A 24632-nucleotide genomic window follows, 5' to 3' on the forward strand; every position below is an offset into this window, starting at 1 on the left:
ACAAGCCTATCTGACAAACTGTTTTACTCAAATGGCCACCAGAACCCAGCTATCCGCAAGGAAAATCCTGCAGGCCCTAGGATTCATGGCCTCATGCATCCTACTAATTCCATATGCCAGACTGCATATAAGGAAACTTCATTTGTACGTAAAAAGTCTTTGGTGCCAACATTCTCAGGACCTGGAAACCATCATTTCTATCATACCCTGTCTAAGGACAGAGTTTCTTTGGTGGACAGCAGCATGCAACCACAACAAGGGACTGCCCTTTACTCAACCCCATGCAGTCCAGACCCTAACCACAGATGCACAAGACTATGCCTGGGGGCCACACATGGACGACAAGTGCATTCAGGGCCACTGGAGTCCAAGCCAAATTCATCTGCACATCAACCAAAAAGAGATGCTAGCTGTGCAGCACGCCCTGACAGCTTTCAGATTCCTACTCTCACCAGGACACCTGCTAATAAAAACAGACAACACCACAGTTATGTGGTACATCAACAAGCAGGGGGGGGGGGCACTCTTACCACTTTGCAGGCTAGCCGTGGACCTGTGCAGGTTGATCTGCACACTCAATTCCTGACAGGCTAACAAAACTCGTTGGCAGACAACTTAAGCAGAAATCTCCTAGACCCACATGAGTGGCAATTACAGCCCGGCACCTTCAACCTTCTGATTTAGAAAGGGGGACCCCAGAGGTGGATCTATTTGCCTCCCCCTGCAATCACCAGCTCAGCAAATTCTGCACTAGGGCACCTCACAGCAGGGCCTGGAAAGTGGATGCCCTATCCTCCCAGTGGGTAAACCTCTCAGTCTGTGCCTTTCCCCCTCTGCCCCTTATCCCAAGAGTATTGCTCAAGATAAGACAGGACAGACCAAGGACAGTTCTGATTGCCCCGGATTGGCCACACCAGCACTGGTACCCACTCATGCTCAGCCTGTCACCGGTGCCACCCTGGCACCTACACCAGAACCCAGCCCTGCTCTCTCAGCAGGGGGGACAGATCTTGAATCCACAACTGCAAACACTAAATCTTGCAGCCTGGCTCATTCCCTGAAATCTCCCCCAGTAACCAGCCTTAGCAAGCGGGTACTGGACGTCCTATGCTGACGAGTAGAAAAGATACTGCTCCTAGATTAAGTCTAAAGAAGAGGACACAACTCTGCCCTCCCTGCCTCTAATCCTGGATTACTTGGCAGATCTACTCCACAGAGGCCTATCCTTCTCTTCCATTAAGATCCATGCCTCTGCCATTTCGGCTCATTACAACACTGAACCGCCTCTCTTCTCTTACCCTCTTATCAAACAGTTTCTGAGAGGGTCAATCAACTTAAGGCCACCAAGGAGAGCACCCACACCTGCTTGGGACCTTAACTTTGTACTGGAAAAGCTCACGACACCCCCCTTGAGCCTGCAGCGTCAGCAGAATTAAAATTCCTCTCTTGAAAAGCAGCTTTACTTCTGGCCATCACTTCAGCTAGAAGAGTGCCTGAGCTACAAGCACTTATGGCTGTGGAACACTTCATTATTTTCAATGCTGACAGGGTTTCCCTCAGGACTAACCCTTCCTTTATGCCTAAAGTGGTGTCCAGTGTGGCTCTCAATCTATCCATTTGCCTACCCTCTTCCCTAATCCTCAAAATAAAGTGGAAAGGATCCTGCACTCCTTGGACGTGCACAGACAGCACAGATTCTACCTGGATAGGACTAAGCCCTTCAGGAAATCTAACCAGTTACTAGTTGGCTTTGCACCAGGGGCAGAGGGCAAGGCCATTTCTAAGCAAACAATTTCTAAATGAATAGCACACTGTATCCATTTCTGCTACAAGCACCATTAAAACCAACCCATCAGGGGGTCAGAACACATTCCACTAGGGCAACCTCTACCTCTACAGCATTCCTCAGGGGAGTCCCTACCAGTGGACATCCTAGATGCTGCTACCTGGAGTTCTGTACATACCTTCACCAAGCATTACCTCCTGCCTATCTTTTCCAAATCCAGGGCGGGTTTTGCAACAGCAGTCCTGCAAAGCATACTAGCCATCCCCAACTCTTCTTGACTGCCTCCACCCTTCTTCAGCTTTGGGAATCTACCCAAGTGTGATGACTGCAACAGTGAAACATGACTAACATAGTACAGTTGTGTACACTTACCATAAATGTAGATGTTCGAGTGTATTCACTGTTGCAGTCCTGGATGTTCTTCGTTTTTCACTGTTGCAGTCATTACATTTGGGTTATCTGCTTGCAGGTAGCCCTCAGTCAGCCTGATTAACAAAGTCCTGGGTCCTGCTTCGGTTGCTGTCCCTTCTTCCATGACGTCAGGTCGTCAGGGGTATAAAACATGCAGCCGATGCCATTACATCAGTCTTTCTTGCTGTGCAGTGCCCAAAACAGAAGCAGTTCACAAGTGCCGGTCGGCCGACTCCTGAAATTTTCGTTTTCAAGTTTCAGAACCGAAGTCTTCAACTAAAGCTAAGTACCCCATTGGGGAAACTTTTTCTTGCTCCTTACCGATGTCAGTTAAAGTTAATAATTGCATTACTTGTGGAAAGCAAATACCTCATAAAGATTTTCATTCATACTGTAGTCCTTGCCTAGGCCCTGACCACAATGTACCTTCTGTCAGTTTTGTGCTTTATTTAATCAGCGCACTATTCGTCGTCGGTATATTTTCGCCTCTAAATATTTTGGTTCTCAGTTTAATTATCCAGAAATGTCATCAGTTAGCCATCCAACTACCCGAAAAAATGCAAAGATAAAGACAGAGACAGGCCGCCGAGGTCCAAAACTGCCGACGACACTTCTCCTAAGCCAGTCACCAGTTCGCCGGTACTCAGGCATTTTCGCAGCCCCTGATACCCGCTACTTCTGATTCGCAGGCCTCTACTGAAACCCATTTGGAGTCCGGTATGTGGCGAGATGCTTCAGCTATGGAACCCGTGGATGTCTCTACCTTGGATGGGTCCAGAGCCGCTGTGCAGGCACCGGCTTCTGAGGGTGTATTCAGGCCTACGCACTTGCATGTTAAACCAACGCCTCCTTCTTTACTTAGGCTTAAATCTCGATCAATGCCTAAAAAACAGATGCCCAGGCCACATGCTCAGGCCTCTATGCCTAAAAAACTAATGATAAGAATGGCTGAAGATCTAATAACTCTAATCAGAGGTAGCCAACCCCCCCCCCCCCTTCTAAGAGGCCTAGGACTGAAGTTGATTATGAATCTTCTGATCAGGATTATGTTCTGATGATCTGGATTTGCCCTTATCTACTTATGAAGATTCTGATGCAGAGGACTCCATTCCCTGTGCTTCCCCTCCTGAGGATTTTTCTTTTGGGGAAACCTTACATATTCTAAGGGGTTATTTCCACTGGGAAAGCCAGGATTTTTCTGATTCAGAAAAGAGGCTTAGAGATTTCCTTCTCCTACCTCAGCATAGGCCTTTAGCTATTCCTCCTGTACTAGACATTGTTGATGATGCTTTTTCGGAATCTAGTTAGGCCCCTGATTCCCTGCCTGCTGTTCACAGAAAACCTGACAGATACTACAGGGTCCCTTTTTAAAAATCCTTTTGCAGATCCAGAGACTATTTCACAGGGGCCCAAGGGCATTAAGGCTTCTACTGCTAAAAATCCTACCCCTTCTGATAGAGACTCCAGGGTGCTGGATAGATGGGATAAGAAGGTTTACACTTATACAACCTTGGCCATTAGGGCTTTAAACTGCCAGTTTCATATGTTAAAGTATCAGCAACATGTTATTGGACTGCTTAAACAGAAAATTATGTTGATTCCTGACTGTGGAAAATAAAGAATTACAGGATTTAATGCATTCTATTGAACAAGTTGGAAAACATACTTTGCAATGTGGTTTTGATTCATTAGAGGCCTCTTACTGGGCTGCTGTTACTGAGTCTGTGCTCAGAAGACATGCTTGGCTTAAGGAGCAATCTTTGCCTGATCATGTTAAAGCTAAATTGTTGGATGCTTCTTTAAATCAGGACCGCCTGTTTAGCAACAAGGCTGAGGAAGTTCTTAAAAAGATGGAAGATAAAGCTAAATCTATGCAAACTGTGAAAGATTTTTTTACAAGTTCAGCCTCCTAGATTTAGTAGGCACTGGCCCTGTAAGAATAGGTCTTTCCAACCCCTTCCAGGTTTTCTCAAGCCAATCCCAGACACGGCAGAAACCCCAGGTTTCAGTCCCAGGGGACACACATAACTAAGCAGTGGGGGCCTCCACTTCCAAATCTGGGAATAATAAGACCCCCCCCATGGTAAACTGTCTCATTGACTTCCTTTTAAAATTTCCAAGCACTTATCAACTGACTGCCCCTTTAGGGGGAAAGATTGCTCTTTATGCAAAGAATTGGGAACTCATTACCCAGGACAAATGGGTTTTAAATATAGTGTCCCAGGGATGCAGATTTCACTTCCACATGTTACCAACACCAAGTTGGTGGCCAGGCCTACCCCCAAATCAGTGGGCAGAGGCCCAAAAACAAGTACTTTCTCTCTTAAGCATGGGGGCTATTCAGCTGGTACCAGAAGAGGAAAAGGGCAAGGTTTCTACTCGAGACTTTTCCTGGTACCCAGAAAAGACAATTCATGGTGTCCTATCCTGGACCTGTCTACTCTAAACACCTTTTTGGAGATTCCAAAATTCAAGATGCTGAGTCTTCACCAATTACTTCCTATGCTAGGCAAAGATGCCTGGTTGGCAACAATAGATTTAAAAGAAGCATACCTGCATATCCCTAGCAGGGAATCCTGCAGAAGATACCTACACTTCAAAGTAGGCTACATGCACTATCAGTTCTCTGCACTGCCCTTTGGCTTATCTACTGCGCCCAGGGTATTCACAAAGTGTCTAGCTCCAGTTATTGCATTTTGCAGGCAAAGAAATATTCAAATATACCCATACCTGGACGATTGTCTAATTCAGGCAGAAAGCCAGGACATACTTTTGAATCATCTGGCCTTTGTACAAAGGGTTCTAACTTGTCTGGGGTACACCATAAACAAAAAGAAATCACACCTGGATGCCTGTCAACAAATTATATTCCTGGGAGCAAGCTTGAATACAACTTCCCAGATGGCTTACCTCACGCCAGAGAAACAAATTCATTTGACAACCTACTTCAAACAAGTGGCCACAAAAACCCTGCTTATCTGCAAGACAAATACTGCAAGCCTTGGGGTTCATGGCCTCCTGCATTCTTCTAATTCCATATGCAAGACTGCATATGAGGAAATTACAGTGGTATCTAAAAAGCCTATGGTGTCAATTCTCAAGACCTAGAAACAATGATTCTTATCATACCTTGCCTACACCTAGAGTTCATTTGGTGGGCAGAGGCCTGCCACCAAAACAAGGGACTACCTTTCACACTACCCCCTGCCGCCAAAACCTTAACAACAGATGCATCAGATTATGCATGGGGGGTCACCTGGCAGGGAAGTGCAATCAGGGCAAATGGAACCCAAGTCAAATGCACCTGCATATCAATCAAAAAGAAATAGCTGTACAGAATGCTCTGACAGCCTTCAAGGACCACATTTTTCCAGGACAACTAATGGTAAAGATGGAAAATATCACTGTTATGTGGTACATAAACAAGCATGGGGGTACACATTCTTACCCCCTCTGCAGACTAGCCATGGCATTGTGGAACACAGCCGTGAGCTACCAAGTGCACCTACAAGCTCAGTTCCTCCCAGGAAAACTAAATACACTGGCAGACGGACTAAGCAGAAAACTCATGGACCCACATGAGTGGAAACTGGAACCAAGGATTTTCAACATGTTGACAAGCAAATGGGGGAGCCCAGATATAGACCTGTTTGCCTCTACCCAGAACTACCAATTGGACAAATTTTGCACAAGGACTCCCTACAAACAAGCCTGGAAAGTGGATGCTCTGTCTTTCAGCTGGAAAAACCTATCAGTCTATGCCTTCCCCCCTCTGCTCTCCAAAGTAATACTAAAAATCAAACAGGACAAACCAAGGATGATTTTGATTGCTCCAGACTGGCCGCGCCAACACTGGTACCCCCTCCTGCGCAGTGTGTCACGGTTATCTCCATGGCACCTGCCTCAGACTCCTTCCCTGTTGTCACAGCAGGAGAACCAGATTCTGCACCCTCAGCTCTGTCTCAGCAGGAGAACCAGATTCTGCACCCTCAGCTTCTAACACTGAGCCTTGCAGCCTGGCTAATTACTTAATCTCTCCTTTACCATCCCTCAGCAAACCTGTGATGGATATCATTTTAGAGGCAAGGAGGCCTAGTACTAGAAAATCTTATGTTGAAAAATGGAAAAGATTCTGTGTGGGGAACCAATCTCAAGGTGTGAGCACAGCAGCGCCCAATTTTCCTCAGATTTTACAATACTTAACTGAGATGCTTCACAACGGCCTGTCTTTTTCCTCCATTAAAATCCACTCCTCAGCATTTTCAGCTCATTGTAACATAGAACCTCCCCTCTTCTCTCATCCACTGCTCAAGCAGTTCCTCAGAGGGGCCAAAAATTTGAGACCACCCAGGAGAGCTCCAACCTCAGCCTGGGACCTTAACTTTGTCTTGGAGAGACTCACTCTACTTCCTTTCGAGCCAGCTGCTACTGCAGACTTAAAATTTCTTTCTTGGAAAACAGCTTTCCTTTTAGCAATCACTTCAGCTAGAAGGGTATCTGAATTACAGGCCCTTATGGCAGTGGAGCCTTTCATCATCTTTCATGCGGACAGGGTGTCCCTCAGAACCAATCCATCCTTCATGTCCAAGGTGGTATCCAATGTGGCTCTTAATCAGTCCATTCATTTGCCAACCTTCTTTTCCAATCCACAGAATAAAGGGGAACGGATACTGACTTCCTTAGATGTGCACAGACAACTTAGATTTTACTTGGACAGGACTAAACCTCAAAGGAAATCTGAACAACTGCTGGTGGCATTTGCTGCAGGGGCACAGGGGAAGGCTATTTCAAAGCAAACCATTTCTAAATGGATAAGCCATTGCATTCATTTCTGCTATAAGCACCATGGAAAACCTATCCCCCAGGGGATCAGACCTCACTCCATCAGGGCTGCATCTACCTCTACAGCCTTTCTCAGAGGTGTCCCTACCAGGGACATCCTTGAAGCTGCTACCTGAAGTTCTGTACGTACTTTCACCAAGCATTATCATTTGCCAATTTTCTCTAAATCCAGAGCTGGCTTTGCCACTGCAATCTTGCAGGGCCTTATAGCTGGCCCTAATGCTGTGTAAATTCCTTCTCTCAAGCCTAGCTTTGGGAATCTCCCCAAATGTAATGTCTGCAACAGTGAAACACGAAGAACATAGTACAGTTGTGTACACTTACCATAAATGTAGATGTCTGAGTGTATTCACTGTTGCAGTCTTGGTTACCCTCCCTCCAGCCCCCTAACTTCTTTTGACTATGCCTCTACTTTCCTTTACTATGCTTAAAAGCCTTTTTGGTGTATTTGCTTTTTTGTTGGAGGTATATCTTTGTACTTTTATATTTAATTGCTTGCTATTAGAGGGACACTTGACATCTGGGCAAGAAAAACTGATGTATTGGCATCGGCTGCATGTTTTATACCCCTGACGACCTGATGTCATGGGAGAAGGGACAGCAACCAATGCAGGATCCAAGACTTTGTTAATCAGGCTGACTGAGAGCTACCTGCAAGCAGATAACCCAAATGTAATGACTGCAACAGTGAATACACTCGAACATCTGCATTTATGTTAAGTGTACACAACTGTACCTTTCCCTTCCTCCAGCCCCCTTGTCTTTGTCTCTCTCTCTCTCTCCTCTCTATGTTAATACTCACCCCTTCTGGGGTATTGGTATTGGTATTTACTTTTTACTAGGGGTGTTTTGTGCCACCATAACTTAGCTCCCTATTTGGGGGGGCCTCCTGACATTTGGGGCAAGAAAAACTGATGGAATGGTGACGGCCACCTGTTTTATACCCCTGACGTCAGTCCTGGAGCGACAGCAACCGACGCAGAGATACTAAGTCTCTGGTATTTGGGTCGACTGAGGACTACCTGCAGGCAGATAACCCAGGTGTGATGACTGCAACAGTGAATACACTCGAACATCTACATTTATGGTAAGTGTACACAACTGTTCTTTTTAATTTGTCCCAAGCGTCTGTTGTTTCTCTGTCATATTCATAATTTGTCTTCCTACATGTCCTTCTATTCTCGTGCTGCAGTTTTCCAAACTCTTAGGTATGCAAACCTTTTCTCTTTGATTTTACTACAGGGGTTCATTGTCACCTTGGACAGCAAGGATGCCTACCTGCACATCCCCATAAGGGCCAATTACAGGAGATATCTGCTTTTCTCTGTGGCTTCCTCACATTTTCAGTTCTTGGCCTTACCCTTCAGGCTTTCTACTGCACCAAGGGTCTTCACCAAGTGCTAGGCATAAGTGGTAGCCTTCTGATGGACCCAAGTGATTCAAATTTTCCCTTGCCTAGAAGACCTTCTCATTCAGACAGACTGCACAGAATCTCTGCAACACCATCTCCAAACAGTAATTTCACTTCTGCAAGCATTGGGCTTCCAGATAAATTACCCCAAGTCCAACCTGACCCCTCAAAGGACCTAGTATTCCTGGGGGGCAGGATAAGGACAGATGTCATGAGTGCTTTCCTACCATCTAAGAAGGTGAAAAACGTAAAGCAGTACCTGCTTACTGTCCTTCAGGCCACAGACTCCACTGCCAGGCAGTATCTCAGAGTTCTGGGTCACATGGCATCGACCATTCCCATGTTACTATTGGTGAGGCTCCACATAAGAAAGCTGCAATGATACCTAAGATCTGTATGGACTTAGCACTCTCATCCTCTAGAGTACAAAATCCCCTTCTTGCCTTGCCTCATGAAACAGATTCAGTGGTGGTAGAATCAAGTGAACTGCAACCCAGGGCTACCCTTATAGGCTTCCTTGCCTGTACAGGAGATGTACAAGGATGCCTCGGATCTGGGCTGGGGAGCAGCCATGGGCTCCCTAAGAGTCCAGGACACTTGGCTGGACTCCATCAAACAGAAGCATATCGATATCAGAGAGATGAGAGCAATTCTTTTGGCCCTAAAGGCCTTCTAACGCGCGCTGAAACAAGTCCCACTAAAACTGTTCACAGACAACACTACAGTTCTGTGGTATGTGAACAAGCAGGGGGGGGGACAAAATCCTACTTGCTATTTAAACTAGCTCTCCAAGTGTGGGAGCTTGCCACAAAACAGGGAGCCATGCTAGAGGTAGTGTATCTTCCTTCAGAACAGAATACTCAGGCAGACACCTTAAGCAGGCCCATGTTACAGTCCCATGAATGGATGCTCCACAGGGATGTGTTCTTCGACATAGTCCACATATGGGGTACACTTCAGATAGATCTGTTTGCTTCCCCTATGAACAGACAACTTCCATCTTTTTGCACTAGGCAGCCCAGTCCTCTGGTGAGGGCAACAGACGCCTTCTCAATCTCTTGAAAGGAGATGTTGCTGTATTCATTTCCCCCTTTCCCACTACTTCAAAAAGTCCTGCTGAAAATTCAGCAGGGTAGACCAAAAAGTTTGTTGGTGACTCCCTTTTGGCCAAGACAGCACTGAGTCCTCCTCTTCCTGCATTTAGCCAGAGGCAATCACCACAAGTTACCTCACAGAGTGGATCTTCTCACACAGGGCAAGGGATCTCTAATCCATCCCCACTTACAGTCTCTGAACCTCACCCTGTAAGTGATAGAATTCTGATCTCTTATAGGCATCTCTACAATGAGGACATACTCACAGTCCTGCAGTAGACGAGGAAACCTAATACTAGGAGATCTTGTATATCTAAAGGGAAAATATTCCATATGGTGTCTACAAAGACAGTTGGACCCTTTGCAGGGTGATGTCCCTTTGGTACTGTCATACCTGTGTGAACTCTTGCAGAGAGGGTTGGCATACTCCTCTATTAAACCCTCCTGGTGGCTGTTTTAACTTGTCTGCTTCTGGATCCCCCATTGGCTTCCAGATTGCCTACAAAGTTAATCCTAAAGGGAGTGCTGCATCTCCGGTCCCCCAGGAAAGCCATCCCATCCCCTTGGACCCGAATTATGTTTTAGAGAAGCTCAAGGTGGCCCCTTTTGAACAAGCTTCTAAGGCTTCTCTGAAACACTGCACTTGGAAAACAGTACTCCTAGTGGCCTTGACCATCAGCTAGAACAGTGTCTGAGTTACAGGCTTTCATGGACATTCCCCCTTTCCTCATCTTCCACAAAGACAGGGTAACCCTTAGGATCAAGCCTTCCTTCATGCTCAAGGTGGTCAATGAGCTATCCTTAAAGCAAGCTATTCATCTTCCTTCCTATTTTGCCCATCGTTAGAGTGGCAGTGAGAGAGTCTTACATTCCCTTGATGTGCACAGACGGCTTAGGTTCTATCTAGACAAGACCAGATCTATCAGAAAATCTGACCAATTGTTTGTCGCCTTTCACCCCAGGGCTCTGGGGAAAGCATTGAAAAAACAGACAGCCTGGATTTCCGGAGCAATTTCCTTCTGCTATGCACACTGTGGGAAATCCTTGTGGACCAAATTTAAAGCAAACTCCAGTAGGGCTATGTCTTCATATGGAGCTTTCTTTAAGGGATTGGACACTGCCACCATTTTAGAGACAGATACATGTCCACACCTTTACCAAGCATTACAAACTGGACCAAAAAGGCAGTCCTCCATGAATTTGTAGAGAATAGTTCCAAGCCACGACTCTCTTCCCAGTGCACTTTAGCACTCACCCAACAGTTTGATATACTGCAACATGAGAGTAAAAGGACATAGAATAGTTGTGTAAAAGCTTACCATAACCATAGATGGACTTCTCTTCCATGTTGCAGTTTTCCTTCCCTCCATCGTTCCCCTCTTTTTCCCATAAATTGTCCCTTCTTGGATGGCACGGGACTTGCACAGTTCTTCTTGGGAGTGGGGTCCGACTGGGGCATTCAGTTCTGAGGTCTGGTGCATGCACACATCACTTTATGGCCCATGTTCCCTTAGCCAATGTCAGATGTCCCACGCACCTAACAGTGACTAGAAGCTTTTGTATACTGACCAGACGTTTGGGTAGCAAGAGAGGGAAACCCAAGAGTTTGGAATAATGCAACATGGAAGACAAGGACATCTATGGTTATGGTAAGATTTTATGCAACTATTCTTTCCCTCTTCATCCAATCACAAATCCAAAACTTTCTGGACTTTATTGTAAACTTATTTCCTATTGTTCCTTTGTAAATTGCTTTTCCAGTCTGTCTTCCCAATCTTTTCTAACCTTCTCTGATTGATTCTCATTGTTATAGTGCAGTATTTTGTATACCGTAATAGTTATCCCTTTTAAAAACGGCTTCTGTTCTAGATTCAACAAAAAACTTTACCAGAGCAGCTCTTTCACTTAGGACTTCCATATCCCTTTTTCTTTGTCTGTAGTCAGACATCAGTCCCTGTTAGGAAGTCAGTCTCTAGACGGCATTCCAAATATCTTCTTGGCCTCATCCCACTATATATTCTTACCCAGATTAGTTATTTGCTCCCAATACATTGTTTCCTTCACAAGTTTTCTCCAGTAAATTCAAGCCCCTTCTTGCCTGTATTTTTCGGTACCCCTGCTTGTAGTCTTTCCTATTGACAAAATCTCCTTTCCCTATTCTTGTGTTGGTTTTATCTCAGAATACGTTGTGCTACTTTATGAATATAATATTCTATATGGTGATGGTTCTCCTTAAAGATCTACATCCAACAATCCCACTCTTTATAATTCTTGATCTGTCCTCACCCTGTTTAATCATCATCCATTTCTTCTTTAAATTAATAACTTTCAAATTGTATTATATATGTGAACCTTAACTGTGTAGCTCTAAAATACCCCTTTATATCAGGTAATTCTAAATCACCTGTTCTATTGGAAGGATCAGCTTATCCCTCTTAACGTTATACGGCAGAATGTTTGCGTATGCGGCTAGTAGTGATGGAGCTAGAGTGGGGTGGGGCTTTGTTCTTATACTGTAGATTTTTATTTGGGCAGTGAAAATGAAGTCCTTGCTTGTTAGCAAGATGCAGTGAATGAGGCGGGGGCTGCACTGTACTCGGCTGCTTGGTCACCAGTATGCCCCAACAATGTGAGGTTGTGGATAGTCTCATAGTACTTTTTTGTTTCCTAGAACTTATTAGTTTGTAACAGTGTGATCTCTGTTAGTACTTGGGCCTTCTGTTGTATTCTGTTGCAGTGTGAGCTCTTTCAATATTACAATCTTCTGTTTCCTGGAACATGCAAGTGTGAGCTATATTAATTTTTCTCCCCTTTGCTGTAGGTGGAAGAAAGGGTTCAAGAGTGGCAGACATCACCTGGTAGGACATTAAATGGCTGGTTCTCCTTGTCCCCCAACTGGTCAGAACTTGTTCTGCCTGCTTTGCAGTTTCTCGCTGGAGAAAGTAAAGGTAAGTTATGGTATTTGTCATGCTTTCATATTTCTCATTTCATGATTTTTTTCTGTTTTACCTTTCCTTCCTTCAGCCATCACTGTATAGGTTCAGCAGAGGTGTGCTTGCTAGTTCCATAAATGGCAATGAGATCTTACATGATCCATTTTATCCACTTCAACCTGTAGGACTAGCTGCCACAGGTACTAGCCACTTGGCAACTTCAAGGCTTTCCAGTCTGTAACTCCTTCCCCACCTCCCATAATACTTTGCGCCACCCTGTCTGTCCAGATCTCATTTGTTGTGATCCAGCTCATATAGAGAGGCAACCCAAGTCTACTGTGAAATTTTTTTTATTTCTGTTAAAAATGTTGGTTAGTTTGTATATCTGTCCATGTGTTCTCATTTCCGTTGTTGCTTCTAGGCTACTTCAGGTGGAATCTTTCCATTTTCTTTTTGGAAATCCTTTTTAATTGTCTCATCCACCTACTCTAAAAAATGGGCTACCATTTTGGATAAAGCAGGGTGGTGAATTTGATGGTCTAGCTCATCCCTCCCACTGGCTTTACTTTGAGAAAAAGTAATTTTTGCCATGTTTTGTGAGGCTAGCTGTTTGTTATAGCCACAGGCCTTTCAGGGACTCTCTTCCTTGTGATACTTACCATAAGACTGGTATGGTATATCAGTAAGCAGGAAGGAGCCCATTCATACCCCATATGCCAAAAAGCATTGAGACTGTGAGAATGGACACTCCTTGTCTTGCTGCTTCGATGTTGCAATGCAATTCTCATACAAAGACAAGTCAGCTGTATTGCAGACAGTTTTATGCATTGTTTGTAGATGACAACTGAATGGCTATCAGTCTGTGATGAAGTTTGTCTTCTGCCTTGCTGGGACCTGTTTGTCTCCCTTAGAAGCTCCTTGTGTAGTAATTTTTCTCCATAATTCCTCCACAGGAATAATCCTCGTAAGATGCTGTAGTTCAGGAATGTCGCCATGGGTGTCCTTTATTCTTTCTCCATATTTCAAAATTCCTGAAGAATGCAACACAGAGCTTAAGTGAAAGTCAACTTCATTGACCTCAACAGATGTAATTCCCTCTGAGGTCCCCATTATTGCGACCTTACATGGTGGCGTGTCCTGTACACTTGAGACCTTGAAAGAGATTTCTATTCTATTCATCTGGCAAGCTTCACCCAGACCTTCACTCCCTTCATTTAGGCTCATAGTTTCCTCCATTTCCATTGATCACAAGAAATCCTGCTTGGTTTGCTGTCTGAATAACCTACAGAAGTGAACAAGTTTCTGTTTGTGTAACTACTGAGAAGTTAGTTAGCCTTTCTGCTCCAGTTCCAGTGGTGTTACAAGTATTTATCACAGGTTTTTGAATAAGGACTTTTCTATCAAAGTCCTTTTGGTTGCAATATCTAACCTTAATCATGGAGTAAATCACACCACCTTAGCTTTTTTTGAGAGTTTGTAAGGTCTTTTTGAGAAGTACCTTCTTGCCCAGGCATTGTCTTAAAAAATCAGTTCCTCTCTGAGATTTCAGTTCTATGCTAGAAAAATATCTTTACCTCCGTTTTAGCCAGAATCTAGGACAGAACTGAAATTCTTGACATGGAAAAGCTTTCTTTTTAGTAGCTGCCAGGTCTACTAGAAGAATTTTGGAGCTTTAATACTTTGTCTCCTTATCTCATTTTTCACGTAGTGTTGTGGATTTGCCCATCATTTATGCCAGTTAGCCACAGAAATTAATTTGAACCACTCAGTCTGTGTTTTGCTCCTGGCATTCAAACCAAGGAGAACACTTTGCGTCAGTGTTGATTGTCAGTTGTATTTTTTTCAGCAAGAGTAAACATATTAGAAAAGATAATCATTTTTTTTTTATATATTTCCAATAGATATCATAGGATCATAGGAAGTTACTAGACTAATGGCCCTAGGGCCCTTACTAGCTTAGCCAAGTTCTACCCTTATTTCTATGATCAGCACCTTTTTCCCCTGTCCATGAGATTCACAGGTGGAACCCCACTGGGTGAATTTACGTTTACCCATCCATTCATCCAAATTGCGTTTGAAGAGGGCCAATGAGGTGCTCTGACATTAAGTGGGAGTCTGTTCCAAAGGTATGGTAACCTCTGGGAGACTAATCTGTCCCTCAAGTGGATTCTCTTAATGTCACATACCAGGTTAAGGTCTTTAAAACATGTAACCCGTGTGTCACTTGACTTGCAGAGATGCAGTATTTCCATTAAAGCAGGGTTAGCAATTGGCTTGTATGCACGGCAGAGACCACCTCTGAGTTGTCTGTATGAAACAGAATAAAGTAACAGTGAATGTTCATCATGTTACACTGCTGCAATCATTACACTTGCGTTATCCTGCCATCAGGCGGTCCCGCAGTCGGCCAGAGTTCCAAAGCAGTGCCCGTAGCAGAAGCAGTTTGCAAGTGCCAGTCGGCCTACTCCTGAGATATTCACTCCAAATCCAGAACCGAAGTCTTCTAAAAAAGCTAAGTACCCCTTTGGGGAAACTTTTTCTTGCCTCAGACCGATGTCAGTAAAAGTTAATAACTGTATTTCTTGTGGGAAGCAAATACCTCATAAGGATTTCCACTCCTATTGTATTCCATACCTAGGCCCTGACCACGACGTCACTGGTTGTCGGTTTTGTGCTAGGTTTAACAAGCGCACTATTAAACGTCGGTTTGATTTTGCCCGACGTTATTTTGGTAGAAAATTCAATTACACCATGCCGTCGGAAATTCCAACGACTGCAATGCATAAAAAGTGCAAGGACAAGGACAGGCATCCGAGACCCAAAACTGATGACGAGGCCTGTTCTAGGCCGGTGGCCGGTTCTCCGGTTTTCAGCGAGGCACCTACGCAACCCCTGAAGACCACTTCCACAGAACCACAGACCGCATCTGACTCCCATGTGGAGCTGGCTGGGCCTTCGGGCGCACTAGGCCTTCAGCTTACCGATCCTAAACCTACTGAGGGAATCGAAGTAGCTGAGCAATCCACAGTTACAGAGGGTGTTTTCAGACCTACCCAGTTAACCATTAAACCCTCTGTTAAGTCTAAGCCCCCCTTAAAAGCAAAGAAACAGACACAATCCATACCTAAGAAACAAATGCTAAAAATGGCCGAGGACCTAATCACCCTGATCAGGGGGTCCCATCCCCCTCCTGATAAAAGGCCCAGACAGGTTGCAGACTATGAATCTTCTGACCAGGTGTCCATTTTCTCTGACTGTTCCTCAGACCTAGGATATTCTGTACCCCCTTATGAGTATTCTGATGCTGAGGAATCAATTCCATCAGCTTCTCCACCTGAAGATTATTCCTTTGGGGAGACCTTACATACCATGAGGGAGCATTTTCATTGGGAAGGTCAGGATTATTCAGAATCCAAGAAAATGCTCAGAGACTTCCTTTTATTGCCTCAACACAGACCCCTTGCTATCCCGCCAGTTCTTGACATTGTGGATGATGTGTACACTGAATCCAGTTTGAACCCCGACTCCTCACCCCCAGCACCAGTTAAACCAGATAGATATTACAGAGTCCCTGACTCTCACAAGTTTCTGTACAAAAGCTCTGTTGCTGACCCTGAAACTATTTCTCAGGGACCCAAAGGGATTAAGGCTTCATCAGCAAAGAACCCAGTTCCCTCTGACAGAGATTCCAGAGCTTTAGACAGATGGGGAAAGAAGGTATATACGTCTGCAACTTTAGCAATTATAGCCCTGAATTGCCAGTTTCACATACTAAAATATCAGCAATTTTTGTTGTCTCAGTTGAAACAAAAGATGCTTCCAGACTCAGATCCTCACAACTTAAAAGAAATACAGGATTTATTGCATGCTGCTGAACAAGTGGGAAAACATACTTTGCAATGTGGGTTTGACTCCTTAGAGGCCTCCTGTAGAGCAGCAGTTACAGGCTCTGTCATTAGAAGGCATGCTTGGTTAAAAGAACATGCATTACCAGATCATGTTAATGTAAAATTATTGGATGCACCTTTGCAGCGGGATGTGCTGTTTGGAGTTAAGGCAGAGGAGGTATTAAAGAAGATGGAGGATAAGGCAAAATCTATGCAAACGGTGAAGGATTTCTTACAGGTTCAGCCTCCTCGTTTTAGCAGAAATTGGCCAACAAAAAATTGGTCCTTTCCAGTCACAGACAGACCTCAAAGGGGCAGATACAGATGTCCAAGAGGTAGAGGTCAGACACAAGGCCCTTACAGGCCTTGACAGTGGGGCACACCAGGCCAGAAAGAAGGAGAAGACAGGCCTCAATCTTATAAAAAACAGACTCAATGACTTTCCACTACAGCTGCCAAACAGCTCTCTCTTGGCAGCCTTCTTAGGAGGAAAACTGGCACTTTTCTATCACAACTGGCATTGCATCACCAAAGACAAATGGGTTCTCAACATTGTATCTCAAGGCTACAGGTTCCATTTTCACACCCTGCCAAGGCTAAAAGGAATGCCAAATCTGCCACCAAATCAATGGTCAGAGGCTCAAAGACAAATTACAGCACTCATGGACATGAGCGCTATTCAAAAGGTAACACCACAGGAACAAGGACAAGGATTTTACTCAAGACTCTTTCTGGTTCCCAGTAAGGACAAAGCCTGGAGACCCATTCTGGACCTTTCTACACTAAACACTTACCTGGATGTACCGAAATTCAAGTTGTTGACACTACAGCAGCTTCTTCCCATGCTGGGCAAGAAAGCTTGACTTGTAACATTGGACCTCAAAGAGGCATACCTGCATGTCCCTATCAGACAAAACTGCAGAAGATACCTCAGGTTTCTAGTTGGTTCAATGCATTATCAATTCTCTCTGCACTGCCCTTTGGCTTATCTACTGTGCCCAGGGTCTTCACAAAGTGCCTGGCACCAGTAATTGCATTTTGCAGGCAAAAAGGAATTCAAATTTATCCATACCTGGACGACTGCCTGATTCAAGCAGAGAGCAAAGACATTCTACTAAAGCATCTGGCGTACGTAAAAAAGTTATTAAGTTGCCTGGGGTACACAGTAAACAAAAAGAAATCAAAACTAGTACCCTCACAACAGATAATATTCCTGGGTGCCAGCTTGAACACAATGGCCCAGATGGCTTATCTCATGCCAGACAACCAAGGACAACTGACTCAATATTTTCAATTAATGGCAACAAAGACCCAACTCCCTGCAAGAAAAATTCTGCCGGCCTTGGGCTACATGGCATCTTGCATTCTACTAATTCCATATGCCAGACTGCATATGAGGAAACTACAGTGGTACCTAAAGAGCGTATGGTCTCAACACTGTCAAAGTTTGGAAACAGTTAAACCACTAATTCCTTGCCTACAACAGGAGTTTCGATGGTGGGCACAAGCTTGTCACCTCAACAAGGGACAGCCTTTCACTCAACCCACAGCCAGGCAAACACTGACAACAGATGCATCGGATTACGCTTGGGGAGCACACATGGCAGGAAAATGTATCCAGGGCGAGTGGCCCACAGAGCAAAGACATCTCCACATCAATCAAAAAGAGATGCTAGCTGTACAAAATGCTATTATAGCTTTCAAAGAACTACTGCATCCAGGGCAATTACTACTAAAGACAGACAACACCACGGTTATGTGGTACATAAACAAGCAAGGGGGCACACACTCCTACCCCCTCTGCAGACAAGCCATGACCTTGTGGAACACAGCTCTAAACTACCAAGTTCGTCTGCAAGCACAATTCTTGCCAGGAGAGAAAACACACTGGCAGACAACCTAAGCAGAAACATTATGGACCCACACGAATGGGAACTGAACCCACAAGTATTCAGAATGATAACATAAAAATGGTGGAACCCGGACATAGATCTGTTTGCTTCCCCAAAGAACTGCCAATTACAGAAATTCTGCACAAGGAGCTACCATCCACAAGCATGGAAAGTGGATGCCCTCTCATTCAGCTGGAAAAAACTACAAGTATACGCCTTCCCTCCTTTACCTCTCCTTCCAAAGGTACTCATAAAAGCCAGGCAGGAAGAGCCAAAAATTATCCTGATTGCACCAGACTGGCCATGCCAGCACTGGTACCCAATCTTAAGGAACTTAACACAAGAACCACCCTGGATTTGGTCTCAAATCCCACAGCTGCTGACACAGCACAACAAACAGATACTTCACAGTCAGCTAAAGACCTTAAATCTAGCTGCATGGAAAATTCCTTAGCCAAGCAAGCAATGCCTCTCTCCAAAGCTGTTATGGATGTCATTCTGGAGGCCAGAAGGCCTAGCACCAGGAAAGCATACTCGGATAAATGGAAGAGATTCTGTGCCTGGAAACAAGCACACAGCCTTGACCCTCTTGTCCCAAACATTCCTCAGATACTACAATACTTAACTGAGATGCTGGACAAGGGCCTCTTTTTTTCATCCATTAAGATCCACGCCTCAGCTATCTCTGCTCATTACAACACGGATCCACCAATTTTTTCCAATCCTTTGCTCAAACAATACCTCAGAGGGGCTAAAAATGTAAGACCGCCCCGTAGAGCACCCACACCAACTTGGGACCTCAGCTTTGTTTTGGAAAAATTAACTTTACCTCCTTTTGAGCCAGCTAACACAGCAGAATTAAAATACATCTCTTGGAAAACCGCTCTGCTCCTGGCAATAACATCAGCATGAAGAGTTTCAGAATTACAGGCACTAATGGCAGTGGAACCTTTCCTCATCTTCCACCAAGACAACGTGTCTTTACGAACTAACCCTACGTTTATGCCAAAGGTGGTATCAAGTGTGGCTCTAAACCAAACTGTTCACTTGCCAACTTTCTATCCAAAACCACAGAACAAAGAGGAGAGACTACTACATTCTTTGGACATTCACAGACAGATGTCCTTCAAGGATGCATCTGCAGTCATAACAAATGGGTTGTCCTGTCGTCAGGCAGCCCTTCGGTCGGCCGGATTCCAAAGTCTGGGTCCGGCTTCGGCTGATGTCGCACTTCACCCGACGTCATCTCTGCTGGTCTTCGGGTATAAAGGCATCAGCCAACGCCATTTTCCTCAGTCTTTCTTGCCGCGTGGCGCCCGAAACAGAAGCTGTTCGCAAGTGCCGGTCGGTCAGGTCCAGAGATTACTACTACCGAATACTACTTCGAAGACTTCTAAAAAGCTAAGTACCCCGTTGGGGACTCTTTCTTGCCTCAGCCGATGTCAGAAAAAGTCAATAACTGTTTAACTTGTGGGAAACAAATACCTCATAAAGATTTCCACTCTTACTGCCTAACAAAGAGGAGAGACTACTACATTCTTTGGACATTCACAGACAGTTACGCTTCTACTTAGACAAAACCAAAGCTTTCAGAAAAACTGAACAATTATTGGTAGCATATGCTGCAGGAGCACAGGGAAAAGCCATTTCATTGCAGACTATTTCAAAATGGATAGGACACTGTATACGTTTCTGCTATACCCACCATGGGAAACCTGTACCTAGCAGCATCAGATCTCACTCCACCAGGGCAACAGCCACTTCAACTGCCTACCTCAGAGGAGTTACCTACCAAGGATATTTTGGAAGCAGCCACATGGATTTCTGTGCATACTTTCACCAAACATTACCATTTGCCTTTATACTCCAAATCAGGAGCTGGCTTCACCACTGCTGTACTGCAGGGCCTTATAGCCACCCCTAATGCTTTATAGATCCAGCCTCCCTACCTCAGCTTTGGGACTCCACCCAAGTGTGATGACTGCAGCAGTGTAACACGATGAACATAGTACAGTTTTGTACCTACCATAAATGTAGATGTTCGAGTGTAAACACTGCTGCAGTCCAGGTCACCCTCCCGCCTTCTCCTCTTACTTTCTGGTACTTCCCTAGGGCATCTACCCTTTATTACCTATGGGGAGTATTTGCTGGTAACTTTTTACTAGCAATTTGAATTGCCTACCTATTTGGGGGCATCTGACATCTGGGGCAAGAAAAACTGAAGAAAATGGTGTCGGCTGCATCTTTTATACCCCTGTCGCACTGATATCAGGGAGGAGGTGACAGCAACCGACGCCGGACCAAGACTTTGGAACTCTGTCCGACTGCAGGACCGCCTGACGGCAGGATAACCCAAGTGTGATGACTGCAGCAATGTTTACACTCGGACATCTACATTTATGGTAGGTACAAAACTGTACTTTTTAGACGATCCACTTAGGACTGATGCTGAAGACCTAGAATTTTCCTTGTGAGGAACCTTTGTGGTCTGTCCATTTGCTGCAGGTGCTTGGAAGGTACATAACAAAAGGGGAATTGTACTCAATTATTGGCCTGATGAGGGAAGAGTACAGAGAAGTTATAACTTCTTTTTTTTCTGGAAGCAATGCCCTTACTTATGAGATGTCCAATATAGAATGCCTTCTTACCACTGTGGAGATGTGGTGGTCAAAGGTGAGGATGCTGTCAACCTGTGTGCCCAGGTCTCTCACCACTGAGTACTTAAGGTGTTGCCATTGATGTGGTAGTTAGGGTAGTTAGCAGGAACATCGCCCTTACGTTACCAAAAGGGATGATGATACATTTTTTGCGTCAAGTTTAAGGCCATGACTTTGGCAACAATCATTTGTTTGTGTAAGACCCTCTTGTAGGATGTTGACATCATTTGGACATTCTATGACTGCTCCCAGTTTGCAGTCATCAGCAGATTTTGTCAGCCACAGACGTTTAGTTTTTGCTTGTACTTCAGAGAAATAGATTCCGAACAGTAGAGGTCCCAGGATTGATCCCCGTGGAACACCACTGGCTACAGGTCTGCTGTTGGAGGTTGATTTCCTTATTTTGACTATATGGGTTCTGTCAGTGATTCAGTTAGCGAACTATGTAAAGATGTAAGGCTTGATACATAGTTGGGTGAGTTTGTCAGTGATACGTGAGTGGGGGATGGTGTCAAATGCCTTGGCTACGTCTAGGTAGGCTGTATGCACAGATATTCCCTCGTCCAGGGCCTTTGTGACTCTCAAAGAAGTCACCAGGTTTAACAGGCATGATCTCCCTTTGACAAATCCAGACTGAATAGGGTCAAGTGTTTGGAGATTGCCTGTGTCTTTGTTGATAAGGTTCATGATGATTCCCTCCATGGCTTTGCAGATAGTCAGGCTAATAGGTTGTTAGTTCTCAGGGTCAGTGGAAGCACCACCTTTGTGCAAGAGAATAATGGTGGCCATTTTCCATTCCACTGGGACGAAGCCAGTGCTTAGACTTTGATTGAAAAGAGTACCCAATGGTGTTGCTAATTCTTGTTGGAGCCCGTGTAGGACGCAGTCTGAGATGTTATCAGGTCCCATAGATGCTGTGTTCCTGGCCTTAGATAGGGCATTAGTGATTTGCTCTTTAGAGAAACAAGGTAGGAGACAGGTGGCAGGGATGTCATGGGTACATGTGGTAGGGACAGGGGAGTGAAGTTTTCACAGAACCTGTCAGCCAACAGGTTAGCTATGCCCACATGCTCAGTTTCTGCGGTATTATTGAATACGAGTTTGGCCCAAATCTGGGCCTTTTCTTTAGGTTACAGATGTAACTAAAGAATGCCTTATGGTTGTCTTTAGTTGAGGAAGCTAATTTGGATTCATAGTTTGCTTTGGAGGACTTCACAAGAAGTCTTATTCACTTGTTTAAGCCGATAAGGGCGGGTTTCCAGTTTAGGGCTCGCTCTCTCTTACTCTTAAATAGCAATTTTTTCTTCTTATTGTAATGCCTGTTAGTGGCAGCTGTCTGCCAGGCAGGTTTGCTCTTCCTTGAGGACCTTCTTTTGGTCCTATCAGGTACAGCCAAGTCAGTGCAGTTGTACAGGTGTTTGTGTAAAGCATTAGTTTGGAACTCTGCATAGTTGCCAGTTCCATATGAGGAGGTGCAGAGAAGCTATTTATAGCATCCCTCAAGAAGTCATAATCTGCTTTGGAGAAGTTTTTTAGTTTAGTTGCTGCTTGGGGGGGGGTCAGGTGTGATACTACTTCAAATGAGACTGATTTGTGGTCAGATCCCACCAAGGAAGACCTCACAGTGGGGGTGATACAGTGGTCTCCTTTATTGGTAAGCACTAGATCCAGGATGTTGCCACCCCTTGTGGGGGTGTCAACCAGCTGTTCCAAGGCATTGGAGTTAACAACGTCGAGGAACCTTTGAGCAAGTGAGTTGGAGCACGAGTAATTTACCCAGTCAATGGATGGGTAGTTAGTCACCCAAAACAGTGGTGTTTGGATATATCTTGATAGACTCAAGTAGATCCAAGTAGGCAGAGCAGGTGTCTTGATTCATGAGGGGGGTCTTGTATAGGTGTCCTACCAGCAGTTAATTGCACCTGAAGTATCTCCGGGGAATCATGATGTTTGACCAATCTGGAAGTGTATTTATATCTTTAATGAAAATTGATACACAGCCTCCTTTAGTTTTCACACCTTCAGTTTGTGGTCTGAACGTGTGGAAGGAGGTGTAACCTGGTATGGCTGGGGTGCTGTGTACTGCCTTGAGCCATGTCTCCGTGACTGCACAAATGTTTACTTCTTCGAAGGTGAAGACTGCTTCCAGTGAGTGCAGTTTTGTGTTAAGACTCATAGCTTTTAGCAGCATAACCTTGAGATTGTTTTAGATGGAGTTTTTACTTTGGGAATTTTGTCCTTGGGACACTGCCTAAAAAAGGTACTATGGAGGTGGCAAGAGCCTTAGCCAGTAGCCGAAATCCCAGGGGTGACCTGAGAAGACCATCTCAGGCAAAGCATCAGGGTCTCTTGATCATGTCTTCCCAGGTTGGCAGATAATGACACCATAAACTACGCCAGCTGTTGAAGTCAGTAATTTTCTGTTTGTATTGAGGCATCATCCTAGGAGAAGGTAGATTTGGTAAAAAAAGTGTACAAAGTAATCCTGTGTACTTTCTAATCATAATAGCTTTTCTTATGTGAAATATAAAGAATTACCTGGCAAGCCTGAAGTATGTTCTGTTAGAGTGGAGGTTACTTCTAAGGTTTTTTTCAAAAATGCTTCCATATTCGCTCATATTGTTTTTTTTAGGTATTATGTTCAAGCATATTTTTCTGCTTATTAATTCTGACTGTCTTTCTTTCTGCCTGTTAATTCATTCACAACATTGCTTTCAAATTTTGGCATGGGTTCAGAAAAATTGGACTTGTATAACATGTCATAGCAACTTGACTCAACCTGGTTACTCCATGTCCCTCCCTGCTGGAAAAGTTGCTGGTCTTGTATAACTCACATGCCAAGTTTTCCCAGTCTCTCCCAAATATTTCCTCCTGCCTAACTCACACATTCCTGATTTCAACACATACTTTTATAACAGCGAAGACATTTTTTGAAGGCTGTTCCATGAATTCAATTCTTATATGAAAATAATTCTTCCTCCCACTATCTAACCTATCCATCTTTGGTCTTCAGAATGTGTGTTTATGCTGTACTTTTTTGGGAAAATTATAAGAACAGAATTTAAGCACTTTTCTTTTAAAAAAATAGTGCAGTAATCTGCCCATATTAAGACAGGAAAACAGAAATTTGAGAGTGAGCACTTTAATGCCTATAAAACAATGGAAACTTCCATCAGGTTTTCAGTGCTAGTGTCCACTGGTGTTTCTGATCGGTATTTGCTTATATTTTTCTTTAGCCTAATACATTTCTTTCTTGATATTTAGCAGCATTTTTTGAAAGTGATAACATTTATTTTTATTTCATAACAGCTTTTTAACACTTAATCTTTATAACAAGCAAGCAAAAATCTGTATTTCAAAAGAAAATAAAACAAGTTAAACACAACATAAAAGTGAAAATACTTCATTACTAACCTAAAAGAAAGCTTACGAATCAGCAAAACAGCTTGCATTTATAAAGGACTTCACGCCTGGCCCGTTAGTGACATCCACTAGGGTACACATGCTGAAGTTGACTTGGAGTGCAGAAGTATTGGCAGAGTCACTCCCATCTAAATATTTGAAATTTAAGATAGCATGGCATACATAGAAGTTGAATATCCAAACTTTCTCGTGGAAGCAGTAACCTAAGACTGTCCATTTTTTTTCTTGACTGGTCCTTGCTTGACCCCCTGGTGACTTCTACTGTTTGTACAGTGTACTGGCCAGCCCATTAGAAT

The 24632-nt window shown here is 44.2% G+C and overlaps 1 protein-coding gene across 1 annotated transcript in view; it reads left to right on the forward strand.

Annotated features, from left to right (window-relative positions):
- The window catches only part of NFRKB (nuclear factor related to kappaB binding protein), a gene marked incomplete in the record, with an annotated part of 1477031 nt that overhangs the window by 483699 nt on the left and 968700 nt on the right, over window positions 1-24632 (forward strand). Inside the window, 1 exon segment of the mRNA XM_044081086.1 lies at window positions 12366-12492. Coding sequence (XP_043937021.1) covers window positions 12366-12492 — 127 coding nt within the window.

Source organism: Protopterus annectens, chromosome 8.part0 (assembly GCF_019279795.1).
Source record: "Protopterus annectens isolate FY-2018-M chromosome 8.part0, PAN1.0, whole genome shotgun sequence".
In the NCBI taxonomy this organism is placed as follows: domain Eukaryota; kingdom Metazoa; phylum Chordata; order Ceratodontiformes; family Protopteridae; genus Protopterus; species Protopterus annectens.